The sequence below is a fragment of the Brassica oleracea genome, chromosome C8 (assembly GCF_000695525.1).
Source record: "Brassica oleracea var. oleracea cultivar TO1000 chromosome C8, BOL, whole genome shotgun sequence".
Taxonomy (NCBI): domain Eukaryota; kingdom Viridiplantae; phylum Streptophyta; class Magnoliopsida; order Brassicales; family Brassicaceae; genus Brassica; species Brassica oleracea.
The window spans coordinates 23,555,497-23,569,606 of record NC_027755.1 but is presented as its reverse complement, the minus strand read 5'-3'; the positions used below and the strand labels follow the sequence as shown (position 1 = coordinate 23,569,606).

At 36.8% G+C, this 14,110-nt stretch overlaps 1 protein-coding gene and 1 long non-coding RNA gene across 2 annotated transcripts; one reads left to right on the top strand and one right to left on the bottom strand.

Moving 5' to 3' along the window:
• The first annotated feature begins 1,851 nt into the window (after positions 1–1,851).
• Positions 1,852–3,794, top strand: LOC106310959 (radial spoke head 10 homolog B-like). Its single transcript, XM_013748187.1, has 2 exons — positions 1,852–3,039; positions 3,198–3,794. The coding sequence occupies exons 1-2, from the start codon at positions 2,153–2,155 to the stop codon at positions 3,583–3,585; spliced, it is 1,275 nt and encodes a 424-aa protein (XP_013603641.1). The 5' UTR covers positions 1,852–2,152; the 3' UTR covers positions 3,586–3,794.
• A 6,033-nt stretch (positions 3,795–9,827) lies between these two features.
• LOC106310965 lies at positions 9,828–10,471 on the bottom strand. The gene is made up of 2 exons (XR_001263898.1): positions 10,361–10,471; positions 9,828–10,208 (listed from the first exon to the last, which is right to left on the bottom strand). It is a non-coding gene; the product is annotated as an uncharacterized LOC106310965 (long non-coding RNA).
• Positions 10,472–14,110: the final 3,639 nt, after the last annotated feature.

Sequence of the window (14,110 nt, the reverse complement as noted above, 5' to 3'; positions counted from 1 at the left end):
TTTTTAAATAAAGGGGAACGTTGATGGGTCTTTGCATTTCGTGAAAATAAGCATGTCTTTTGCTTCATGCATGAGAACATGTTCAGATAGTTACATGGCATCGACGTTAAACAATGCAACAAAGAAACCAACTAAAATCCAATAGCCACCAAAACAAAACAAAAACCCCAGAAAAAGTGACACAAGCACACCATCATATGTTCCTCGGTGGGAATTGGGATGCAGACAATTAAATACAAAAATTATATATGTATCAACTGGTCTTCGTTCACAAAGCGTCCTACACGTAATCAACAACAAACAACTGCCTCCCTACTAATCCCACCACCTCCGACCCTCTGCTTTGCCAAATAACTGCACGCACCAACACAAGTGTAAGAACAACATAACTAACAACACTAACACTAAGTAAAACTGAACAACAACAACATACACAAATAACTCCGCGCTTGCGCGGGGCTCGGCCTCTAGTGGAGATAATATCAATGATTCATGACGACTATCCTATTGTTGTGTGATTTTGAAAAGTACGAAATATTTGTTGGCGTCTCTATGTCGTTCCATCTAACTATAACAATCGGTTATATAGTTATATTCATTTATCATTTACAGAACAACCAAAGTTCATTCATTCATACACTTCCTAACACCAAATGGTATGTTTGGTGAGAAATTGTTTGTTCACAATAAGTTTGGATCGACCTCTCTTTTTTATTATTTTCTTCGCCATTAAATTTCTTTTGAAGAAAAGTTTTCAATTCCGTGTAGGTATATAGTAACGAATCGAATTCAACCATCCTGCTGGCAGATCACCCACCATATTTTTTACCAAAAATAAAATGAATTTAACGAAGTTGTTGAATGTGTTATACACATAAGTTGATAGTACACTTTTGTATATGCATGAATAGTAGACCTGGCATAGCGTGGCGACTTTGTGCTATATATGTTTATTAAGAAAGTGTAACTTAGATACTTAAACTGATTTTTATTTCCCACTCAAAATTAAGCCATATAACTTTTCTTCTTCTTAATTCATACTACCTCCGTTCCCGAAAGTAAGATGTTTTATATTTTTTTCTTGTTCCACAAAGATAGATTTTCTATATTGTTAAGATACTTTTTATACTTTTGAGAAACATTAATTGAGAATATTTGAATTGATTAAATTTCATTGGTGGAAAGTTAATTGGAAAGTGTATAATAAAGTAAAAAATAAATTAAATTATAAACATTTATTAAATTCTTAATAAGCGTGCATACTCTATAAAATCTTATTTTCAGGAACAGAAGGAGTATATGTGAACCTAAACAAAGCACCAAATTTTCAAAATCTGAACTTTTTGTAAATATTTCCTCTGTTTTATAATGATGAACATTCTCTCTCTTTTCTATTTTTAATTAAAGTTAAATTTTAGGTTTTTAATACATATTTTATTAATTAATAGTAATAAGCTATCAAGAAATATTATTAATAGTAAAATATTAAATTATTATTAGCTTAAAATCATAAAAATATTTAATATAAAATTTATAAATTTATGATTAGATATCAACTATTTTTCAATATGTGAAAACTTTTATCTTCTTTATCAAATAAAGAGTACAAGAGCTTTTTGTGTTATTTATTTAGAGCTTTTTGTTTTCATAATAATTTTCTCTGTGTAGTAGTAGCACGTGCCAGCTTTACAACAGTAAAGCTAAAAAACCGTTCATGTTTGGATCCGTCGACCAATATATTCCCGTCATGACCGGGGCTCTCTCATCCAACGGCTACCCTTAACCTTTTTGGTTAATCAACCGTCAGATGTTAATCCAACGGTTCGTACTAAATCTAGTCCCATCTCTCCCCTTTAAATTCAGACCAAACCCGGTCCAGTTCTCCTCTCTTGTCTCTCTCTCTCTCCCTCTCCCTCTCAAAGCATAGAAGCTTTAGCCTCGCCGTTAAGCGAAATTTGATAAACCAGGAGAAACAAAAATCACAAGTTACGGATCTCTATCTATCTCGTTGGTGATGCTTGCTACGGCGGTGACGCGGCGGCTAGTGTATTCTCGCCGGAGAAACCGAGAAGTTCGGTTATAGCCACAATCTCGAATTTACAGGAAGCTTTCGTGATCGTGTTTTTATCGTGTTCGAATTTTTCTGAAAGAGATGGAAGGACAGGCGAAGCTGACGAGGACACAGTCGTCGCTGCTCCGGTCACCGTCGACGACGGTAAGATCGTCTTTTCAGAGCTTTAGTGTAATCGCTAGCGAAGTCTCTCACCAGAGACAAGATCTAGAAGCCGGAGAGAAAGAAGAGAAACAGAGAAGAAAACCGCCTAAACCGTTCGGTTCAAGTCCTCGAACCGGTTTAACCCGAATCAACCCGGGTCTAGCCTTCACGATGGTTTCTCTCTCCTTCCTCAGCCTCTCGTCTTTCATCTTCTTCGTCGTCTTCTCCCAAACCGATGAGCTTCTCACCTCCGAGAACCTCCTCCTAGCTCTGATCTTCGTCGCCGTCGCTCTCTTCTTCGCCTCCAAGAACATCGCTCTCCTCAACCAAACCATACTCGCACTCAAAGAAACCACCAAACTCTTTGGCTTTCATACCAAGAACCGGTCAGAACCGGTTCAGTGGTACATCGGCGATACCGAAAACAAACCGGAGAAGAAGATCAAACCGTTCGTCAAAGAAGGAGTTCATTTCTACAGCAACGGAGATTTCTACGAAGGAGAGTTTCACAAAGGGAAGTGCAACGGGAGTGGTGTGTATTACTACTTCGTGAGAGGACGTTACGAAGGTGATTGGGTCGATGGGAGGTACGATGGTCATGGGATCGAGAGCTGGGCTAGAGGGAGTAGATACAAAGGCCAGTATAGGCAAGGTCTTAGACATGGTTACGGAGTTTACAGATTCTACACTGGTGATTGCTACGCTGGCGAGTGGCTTAATGGTCAAAGCCATGGCTTTGGTGTTCAGTCTTGTGCTGATGGTAGCTCCTATGTTGGTGAATCAAGATTTGGTGTCAAACATGGTCTTGGATCTTACCATTTCAGGTAAATAAAATGATTTTATCCAATATTAAAAAAATTGCTAGGCAGTAATTAATTATATTAATGACTAGTCTAGATCGATTTTTAGAACACTGATTTTAATTATAATTGTTGAAATTGATTTTTAAAGACAAAATATTTATTTGGTTGTGTTTGTGTAGAAATGGAGATAAGTATGCAGGAGAGTACTTTGGAGACAAGATTCATGGGTTTGGTGTGTATCGTTTTGCTAATGGTCATTGTTATGAAGGAGCATGGCACGAGGGTCGTAAGCAAGGGTATGGTGCTTACTCGTTTAGAACCGGTGATGCTAAATCTGGTGAATGGGATTCAGGGAATCTTGTAACGTTTCTTCATCCTACTAGCGAGCCGGTTCGGAGAGCGGTTCAGGCAGCTAGAGAAACGGCTAAGAAGGCTGTGACTCGGAGACGAGTAGATGAGCAAGTTAGCCGAGCCGTGGCAGCTGCTAATAAGGCTGCAACGGCGGCAAGAGTGGCTGCGGTAAAAGCAGTTCAGAATCAGATGGATGGTAACTTTTGTCAAAGTTGAAAACTTTGGTGGAAGTGTAAATTTTTCTTTTGTTGTTTTTTTTCTCCTCTGTGTAACCCTGATTGAGCTAAAATAATGGAAGCTTGTTTCAGAGGTTTTTACCAGAGTAATTTTCCATGTAACAGAACTGTAAATATCAGAAGAAGACGCTGAAAAAGATGGTGTCTTTTTTTTTTTAAATATATAAATCAAACGGGTTTGATGATGGAGCTTCTTCCTTATTTGGTTTTGATAAAATCTTAGGAAAGAAGCGATGTTGATTGATATTATGATCTTGATCTGGATCACTGACATGTCGCTGAGCTTGAGATTCCCTAAAACTTATCGATTAAACTAAGAATTGATGACCAACGAACGGCGAGGAACAAATGCATTCCCAAACATTCTTTAAAAAAATCATAGGAATAATTTTTTTTTTCCATTCCTTGCCATTTTTTTTTTTAGAAAAATAAAAAATAAATTAATTTTTTGTTAAATATGGGATGAAACAACCATTTTTTTTCATTCATGAAATTTTGTTCTTTTACGTTCTTTTTCTATTCGTTCCTCTTGTTTTCAGAATGGTCACCCGTCGGACTCTAATAAGTCATTGTCGTGATCCGGAACATATCTATTGCATTGATTGATACCACAATATATTTATGGTCTCTGTTAGTTTAAATCACTCTGCAAGAATAGAACACTTTATTTGTGATTCATAAACCTTTCTCTTATGTTTCTGTTTTCATAAATTGGCGATGGACAGGTTTTAAGATTTTGGGGTGATAAAAGATTTATCAAAAAATCAATAAGAAAATATTCATAATAATTTGGGTGTTTATGCCATTTATATTATCTTCAAAAAATCTGGAGACTAGCGTTAGTATTTCACTGAACTGTGCACATATCGGCTCTAGATATGTATGATTTTTAAAAATGTTTAACATACTTCATCGAAACATTGAGTGTAAGGGTTTGTGTTGTATTAGCTTCGCTGAAAGGGCAAATTTGAAATCGGTTACTGTTTGCTACTTTGCCAATTTGTATTCTATGTGACAGCAATGTGTACTTAAAGCATGATTAACCCATATACTCATATGAGTATCTTAATCATTATTTTACTAATTAAGAAACACATTAAGAAACACTATGATTTTGGATCTCCAATGGTAGTCTTTTATTTTGGGGTTCTTAATTAGAAAAATATTAAATATTTTTAAATAAAAGAAATTTTTATTTATTAATGAAAACATTATAAAAGACAATATTTTAAACATAGAATTAAAAAAAAACATAAAAACAAAGATAACTTAATTAAACGACAATTTCTTTTTAAAAAAAATTCAAGCTCAGTTGTTGTCTTCATCACGTCCAAATTTATGCCATATATGCTCAACCAAATCAACTTTCAGCTGTTGATGCATTTGTCTATCACGAATTCTAGTTCGAACACCCATCATATTGGCGATATTTGTCGGGATATCTGTAGAATACATGAGATCGACATGTGAACTTCCGGTGTCTTCTCCTTGTTGGAACTCAGAAACATCATATTGAGTGTATCCATCTCGTTCGTCTTCTACTATCATATAATGGAGTATGATACATGCTCTCATAATCTTTCCAATTTTGACTTTATCTCAAAAAAGTGTTGGATTTTTAACAATTGCAAAGCGAGCTTGCAAGACTCCAAAAGCACGTTCGACATCTTTGCGGACAAATTCTTGATGTTGAGCAAATAAAACCGCTTTCGGCCCTTGTGGTATTGGAATAGATTGGATAAAAGTTGTTCATTTCGGATAAATTCCGTCAGTGAGATAGTAAGCCAAATGATACTCTCTTCCATTGACGGAGAAAGTGACTTGTGGAGCTTGACATTTTATTATATCATCAAAAGCAGAAGAGCGATCAAGAACACTGATAGCATTTAAGGTACCTGGACTTCTGCTCATTGCCCACGACATGGTCTTTGCTCGTGTTCAACCACAAGCTGATGAGCACTATGTCATCGGTAGGTGACCACGTCCTTCGTTCCTTACGTTCTGCAGTTGAATTTTCACCGAAAATAGGCACTTGGGATGAAGATACCTCGGCATTATCTTGTCCAAAACCGAAGACAATATCTTGTTGACTATTTAGGAGATCAACAAAATTTGTATTCTGGTTATTATATGGATAGGAATCCATATCCGACAATAACAAATAAGAGAAAGGAGCAGAAAATGAATAAGAAAGAGAAGAAAATAAGAGAATAAGAAAGAGAAGAACAGCTTAGCCGTTGAAGATCCAAAGAAATAGAACAACATAAGACGATAAGGAAGAGAAGAACAACTTAGACGTTTTTATAGATGGAAGATAAAAGCAACCAACCAACCATAATCACTTTCTATTTAATATCTTTCTCAAACAATTAGACGTTTATCTACACACATTCATCACAAGCATATTCATTCCACAGTCACAAACCTTAATCAATTTCTATTTATTACCTATCTCAACCATCTAGACGTTTATCTAAAACCATTTATCACTTTCTATTTATTACATATCTCAAGTCTCAACCATAATCAATCAGTAACAATACATTTATTACCCCACTGGTGAAGGAGAAATGTATTACCTCTGTTGATGTTGTCGCATTCCTCTTCTCTCTGTTGCTATTCACCTCCTTTTGCTTGCCGACAGTGGCTCATGCCATTTTTCAACCATAAGAGAAAAGATAGAAACATGTTATTCAATCTGATCAAGTGATAAACAAATAAGAACAGGAAATAAAATATACTTGATTCAATCTCAACAAGTTATTCAATCTCAACAACCCATCTAAACAAATAAGAACAAGAAATAAAATATAGTTAGATTCAATCTCAACAAGTTATTCAATCTCAACAACCCATCTAAACAAATAAGAACAAGAAATAAAATATAGTTAGATTCAATCTCAACAAGTTATTCAATCTCAACAACCCATCTAAACAAATAAGAACAAGAAATAAAATATAGTTAGATTCAATCTCAACAAGTTATTCAATCTCAACAACCCATCTAAACAAATAAGAACAAGAAATAAAATATAGTTAGATTCAATCTCAACAAGTTATTCAATCTCAACAACCCATCTAAACAAATAAGAACAAGAAATAAAATATAGTTAGATTCAATCTCAACAAGTTATTCAATCTCAACAACCCATCAATACACGTGAAAGCTCTTCATCAACAACACCTAGAAGATCAAACGATCAATACAGATGAAAGCTCTAAAAGGACATCTCATTAACAGAAACACAAATCATTTACAGAACCACAATCACAGACACGCATAACCCTAGAAGATTCGAACAACAAGACCACAATCAAAGACATGCAGAACCCCTAGGAAGATTCGAACAACAAGACCACAAACAAAGACATGCAGAACCGTTGAAGATTCGACTTTCAAACTAGGAAAAAAAGTTAAGACCTTTACCTTTGGTTCGATTGAGGAACAACCGCCAATAAGCTTCGTCCTCGAGCTGAGCCACCTTCGATTTGCTTCGATTCGCTTCTTCGCCCAAGACCGCAACCAGTTTCGTTTCTTCTCTTCCACGAGGATCTCAACCGGATTCGTTGCTTCCCTTCGTTGAGGAGACCACACGGGGACTTTAATCGGTTCGTAGAGGAGAAGAACCATCGATTTTCATCGATTTGGTTCGTCGACGAAACGAGACGATGTGTTTCTCCACTTCGCCGTCGAAGAGAGAAGGAAGATGAAAAACGCGTAAATGAAAGATAGTTTTTCCACCCCTCGGCTTTTTCCTCCCAAATCTCTCACGCCATGACACGTGTCCAAGAAGATTTGTATCTTCTTAGCCCTAATTAGGCGACGTCGCTTAACATAATGACTGCTTTATTCTTTTTTTTAATGAAAAATATGCTTAAGATCCAGCTTAAGGGACAACGTTAATCATGGTCTTAGTTATTATATCAAATTATGGATAACGGATGAGAATTTGAAACTACTTGATCAATCATAGACAGAGACTACAAAATAAAACTATTTTGGTTACGGCGTGTCGACAATAACACATCCGACACATACATGTCTCGTCGCATAAAAGAAGTGTCGAAGAAGGCATGTGTCCTTATCGATCATCATATATTGAGGATATCATTTGAGACTTTTATATGATTTATATCCTTATCCTTTTCGCTTTCTTGTATTTAAAATTTTATATACGCCACTGATCACATGGTTTCTTGCTGGATTGGTCTCCCTTGGCATCAGAATACTCCAAGCCAAGATTAAAATAGACCTAACATATTAATTCCAGATTTATTTACCCAATACAATTGCGTATGTTTAAAATTTAAACTGAAAATTATATGTTTGATAATAATTTTTGGTTTAGTCAAAGTTTTCTTTTAAACAAAGCTTGGTTATGATTTATCAAACCTTATCTTTTAGGAGAGATTGTTTCCAGCTTCTTTCTTTTTCGGGGAGTGAATTTTATATTAATGGCGTTTGGATGATTTTTGCAGTGTGGTATATCAGCTCATAATAATATAGATGGAATTATAGTGTAATTTTCTTTTTTTTTGCTAAATTTTGGTTTATAGTGTAAAATTGCCATCAACAATTATAATATATGAGAAATTCCTAAAGAAAAAACATACGAATTAACGTGATATGATTCCATCTCTATTTTACAGCAAGCAATACAGTTTACTATAATGTATTTGAAACCTACACATCTATTCATCATTTTATTATATTTGTTTTATACAGCCCCGCATGTAATTTTGCTGACAGCATTTTGACTCAAATGTTGATTTTGCAAACTTTAGCTAACCACTCCACATAAATTAAATACCCCTCAGAGAGTGAATTACTGGTCTAACGTATATACATGCACAGAATACAATTTTATTTCGTTAAATGGTCGACAGCATATGAAGATTTCATAACCTACTAAAATTAGAGACATCATACATAGGTATCCGTCAATAATTGGTCTATAAGACCTAAACATTTTTCTTAAAAAATAGATCTATACTTTAATTAAAATTGTATGATATTAAGTACTATTAACTAGGAATAAGTAATTTATCATCTTAAGATTCGAAAGCTATAAAAATGTAGATGAGAGAAGTCAGAAGAGGAATGCTTGTTTCGGCATGCACGTCTCTGCCTCTTTTCTCTCTTTGATTGCAACATTTATTCAAACTCGAATAATCATTGTTATGACTTGTGCGTTTTTAATGTATTTGAAATTAATTTTCGTGGATGTATATTTAATTTAATAGATATTGGTAAGATTATACTACTATTGAACGAGTGCATGGATTTCTGAAACTGTTGGTCCAGCGGGGTGCCATACTGACAAAAAATTAATGACATGGTCAAAGTTAGAGTATGCAATATTATTAAAAATTTATTAAGAATTTAATAAATATTTATAATTTAATTTATCTTTTATTTTATTATACACTTTCCAATAACTTTTCACTGATAAAATTTAATCAATTCAAATATTCTCAATTAAGATTCCTCAAAAGTATAAGAAAATACTTTAACAATATAAAAAATTTATCTTTGTGGAACAAGAAAAAAATCTAAAAAATCTTAGTTTCGGAAACGGAGGGAGTAGCAATATTATCGGGCTAATTCTTCCATTATTTCAGCACACCTCTTATTAGGGTTTGGATTCCATTATTTCAGCACACCTCTTATTAGGGTTGGATTTTGGAAACTTCAGTTCGGTTCAATATACATATATCGAGTTGGTTTTTTTTTTTTTGACAAATACATATATCGAGTTGGTTGGTTTTGGGAAAATGGTGCGTCTATGATAAAACATTATTATATTTTTAGACTATTTCGATATATTTCGATCTATTTAAATACTAATTTGTTAGTATTTTAAATTTGGGTTTACACATACTAAAAAACGATTGTATTCGAACCACCATCGTAGATTCCACTTAATTATAACTGACACAAACCAAATTTGCGATGAATAAAAGAGTGGTTCTATAAATAAATGGTGTAGATGATTTATCGTACTACTATATCACCAGTTTAAAAACTAAAGATAATGTTCAAAAAAAAAAAAAAAAAACTAAAGATTAAACCTCTGTGAGATTTTTTAATCTATTTTTATAGATATAATACTAGTATCCATATCCAAAACAATGCTCGATATTTTTAGTTTTTCGAACTTCTCATAATTTGAAATTCAAAATATGAGCTGACAGGTAAAAATCTCCAACGCAATCATCATGCTTACAATAATATTATTGAAATTGATCTCACTTTTTTTGTGACCATTGATCTTTTGACTTTTATCTTTTAAGTAGGTTACTTACTAAAACATGCAAGCAGACAACATAATTACAATTTGCATTATTTAAACAAATAAACTCACGTCGCCTTTTCAACTAGATGTCCTAAAATTTAGAGTTTGTCAACTTGATATGGCCATTCGGCCGTTCCCAACTGCTCCAAGACATTCAGATATTGCGTTCCCAACTGCTCCAAGACATTCAGATATTGAAACCCCTGCTCTTGCTGCTACCACCCCTAGTTCCAGTTGCTCATCTCGTATTCGTCACTCTTTGAGTACTATCGTTGATGGGATTATCTCAAATAACTCATTTGGTGTGCTGCAAAATGAAAATGTGTCTAGTTTTAAGACTTTTGATTTGTCAGACGTTATGAGAACATTAATGTCTTAGTAGCACGAGAGAGGTCTCGTGGAGGTAGGCTTTTCAAAAACAAACCAACCCAAATGATGCAAGAAATGGAATAAACTCACGTAGGTGGTCGTTGTACTCGTGGTCGAGATGTACACTCCCAATGCCTCTGTAAATATTTGTATTAGAAAAAAGTTCTCCAATGCACATATTTCAGATATATGGCTTATAAAAGTAAGTGGACAACGGAGTTTGGTAAAAGACAAAGCACATGACCCCTAACTTTAATCCAATTATACATGTATATAAAACTGCTATCTTAATTTTACTAGCAAACAATTCTTTGCTAAAAAGTCTATTTTCTCAATACAGAAGTGCTTGGACTGCAAAGCTTGGCATCGCATGTTTGGTAGCTACTGATTTTTTGAAAGCGACCAGAAAACAAAACAATACCTTGTCTAATTCTAGGATTAAAGATGATTAAATATTTCTTATTCTGTGGTTACAAAAATGAGAATTTTGCTTGTTCAATACGTGATTGAATGATAAACCTGTCATCCGCCACCAATTTTCAGAGTCAGAATTATTACAAGTAGGAAATAACTGGTTGAGCGAAGACACGAACCTAATCCAGTCGACTATATTGACTTTCCTTTGTATATATTATCTTAAGCATGGCTATGATTAACGATTCATTCTGTTGTAAAACCTTTTTTGTTTGCTTATATATATATCAAACAACACTTTGTTAAGTATACCGCAAAAAACATCATATTTGAACGGGATTCAGTCGACTAGGTTGAAAGAACTCAAAAATGGGATGACTAAAGACGTTTTATTAGATCTGATCAAAAGGGGTACAAGAGTGATAGGAGATCAAGGAAACAAGCCGGAACTCGAAGAGCAAACCGGAAAAAGGTACTGAACGATTAGGAGTAAAGAGAGACTAAAACCCTAGATCTAGCCGCTCAGTGTGTGTGTAAAAGTGTCGATCATCTTCTTGTTGTTGTCTCCTTTCCTTTTATAGGCTTTCCGTCCTTGTGTGCCCTAGATCCGGTCCCCCTTCGGGCCTTAACTTGAGAAGGCCGAGTATATGGGCCTTGATGGAGTTCCTCCGAGCTGGATGCTTTAGGTCGGCTTGGTCGTCGGTTAAAAGTAGAGATGTCAAATGGGCGGGTTGGACGGGTTTGGGTGTGTCCGAATGGGCTTCAGTTTTTTGCTGGACATTTTTGGTCGAAGCCCAAATAGGACCATGTCCAAATGAGACCATAACCAAATAGGACCATCTGCGGTCAGATCTCCTAGTCCAGCATTTGTTTTCACTTTCACCGATCCATCTGAGTCTAACACATAACACAAATCACTAATCCAATCTTCTTGTTGTTGTCTCCTTTCCTTTTATAGGCTTTCCGTCCTTGTGTGCCCTAGATCCGGTCCCCCTTCGGGCCTTAACTTGAGAAGGCCGAGTATATACCGAAGAAAAGTGAAGAAGAATCGAAGAAGGAGAAGGAAAATCGAAGAAGGAGAAGAAGAATCGCAAGGTCGGCTTGGTCGTCGGTTAAAAGTAGAGATGTCAAATGGGCGGGTTGGACGGGTTTGGGTGTGTCCGAATGGGCTTCAGTTTTTTGCTGGACATTTTTGGTCGAAGCCCAAATAGGACCATGTCCAAATGAGACCATAACCAAATAGGACCATGATTTGTTGGGTTATCCATGGACGGTCCATGTGCCCACTTAATGTAAACAATATATTTCAGTTCTAAAGATGCAAAAATTCTTAAGTTTTTCAATTTTAAAGATGTCATATACAGTTCAAAAGATTTATAAATATGATATACTTGTGTGTTTTCAACTTCATGTTTCAAAGTTATAAAAAACACAAGATAAATTCAAAAGATAAGTTCAAAGTGATAAAAAAAGACACAAGTTCACACAACATTGAAAAGTGAAAATACATCAGTTCACAAGTTCACAAGTTCAGAAGAAGAAGAATCGCAGGAGACGGGGAAAAAAAAGGAAATCGTGTTTTCCCCCAATTTCCTAACCCTAGACATTTAAGCTTATTGGGCCGCCCATTGCCCAACTGGTTAAACCCAAATTTGGCCATGTATGTAGTTGAGCTCACCCATTTGGACAAAAAATATTTATGGTTCAATATGGTTCTGTCCATTTCGGACCATATCTATTTGGACACGGGCCACCCATTTATAGCCCGCCCATTTGACATTACTAGTTAAAAGCACTCTAAGATCGAACTGACAGCTTTACTCGCCGAGCCGAGTAAGTTTGTAGCTCGTTGGGCTAGACCTTGTTATTCGATGGGCCTTGTGGAGGGATGTAATCCATCTCCTACAATAAGTCCCCCCCCCAGTTCACTTGTGAGCAGTGTAGCGGTCTCAGTGAATTTGTGGGTCAGGTTCGTTCGGATAACAGGTTCTAGTGTGAGAGGCACCTTGCGGTTAGTCGGTCTTCCCGGTCGTTGTTAGGCGTTTTTAGTTGCATGTCGTTTTTACTCGGGGTCAACAGAAGGTATCTCTTTCTCTTGTTTCTCTGGCCATTGTTGGACGCATTTAGTCGCTTGAGTAAAGTTCATCACGACTCGCCTTCCCCACTCTTATTGTCTTCGTGATGGAAGCAATCTTTAGTCGGGCGGAAGGTTACTCGCGAACCGTGAAATGGTAGAACCGGTTTCGCTATTTAACCGAAGACCGGTTTGGGCGAGAACCGGTTCAGATAAAAAATCGGAGATTGATCTGCTTTTGCTGTTCAACCAGAAATCGGTTGAGGCGAGAAATCGAACCGTCGCGAGTAGGTTTCTGGATATTTAGGCGGCCCTTGAGGCCCATTTAGGCCCTCTTAGACCTAATGATTGTGTTTGGGAAGCGTGCCTTCGTTTTTGCTATAAATAGGTCCTTCCCTTTCGTTTTCGTCATTCCTCTCTGCAAGCTCAGGTATTCCGCTTTCTCTCCCTTTTCTCTACTTCTATTTCTCTCTCTAGATTTGTTTTTGGTGAGTCAGCGCTTCGAGCGTCATTTTAGTCGTCCTCAGAATGACAAGTATGCCTACGAAGAGTCGACTATCACGCAAAGAGAAAGGGAAGAACATTGCTAACACTCCGAGCCCAGCTAAAGACTTGACAGCGAATGGTAGACCGTTAGATGAGTTTGATCTGATCCATCGCGACGCCATGCGGGATACGGAGAATATGAGTCTATCTCAGCGCCTTCTAGTCGCCGAGTCTCATAGGCAAATTCGCGAAGAAACCGCTGGTCGTACCGTCGTTGGTGTAGGTAGCGACGCAAGCAGTAGTAGAGGTAGTTACCCAGAAGATCAGAGTGGTGGTTCGAGGAGTTCAGAACGTGACGGCTCTGGAGCATCAAGACAGGCTTCGACGCCTCCGAGGCGAGTTCGTCTAAGGGTTCCCTTTGATCAGATTGACTGCAGGCCTATGATTTACCATCCTGGTGGAATCTTTGAGGAGCTTTCCCCACTTCCGCCGGAATCCTTGCGTGATCCTCAGGCCAACGGTCAGTCGTGGAAGAACGTGTTCGATTGTTGCTCCTCTCACAAGACGGTGAAGGATTTGTTGAGGCGACATGGAGGCACCGGCGTTACATACATCATTCCTTCTAATGGGCAGCGTCCTTGGTCGCCTCCGGTTGGCTACCAGTGTGGCAGTGTGTCTACAAATCCTATTTTGGAGACCATACGAAACTCTGGTTTCCGATCCTCCAACTGATCATGTCCTATGCATTCCGTCGAGACATTGCAATCTGTCAGTTACTTAACGGGTCGCTGCGCATTGCGGTTATGCTGATGGTGATGGCCGCGGAGATAGACGTTTCGATGAGCGTGAGAGTGTTCGAAGAGTTA

What these genes read in the sequence shown, in the direction of transcription:
- LOC106310959 (XM_013748187.1), top strand. Translation starts at nt 2,153, where the DNA reads ATGGAAGGACAGGCGAAGCTGACGAGGACACAGTCGTCGCTGCTCCGG. An exon ending in CTTGGATCTTACCATTTCAG is followed by an intron (nt 3,040 to 3,197) that starts GTAAATAAAATG and finishes GTGTTTGTGTAG; the next exon opens with AAATGGAGATAAGTATGCAG.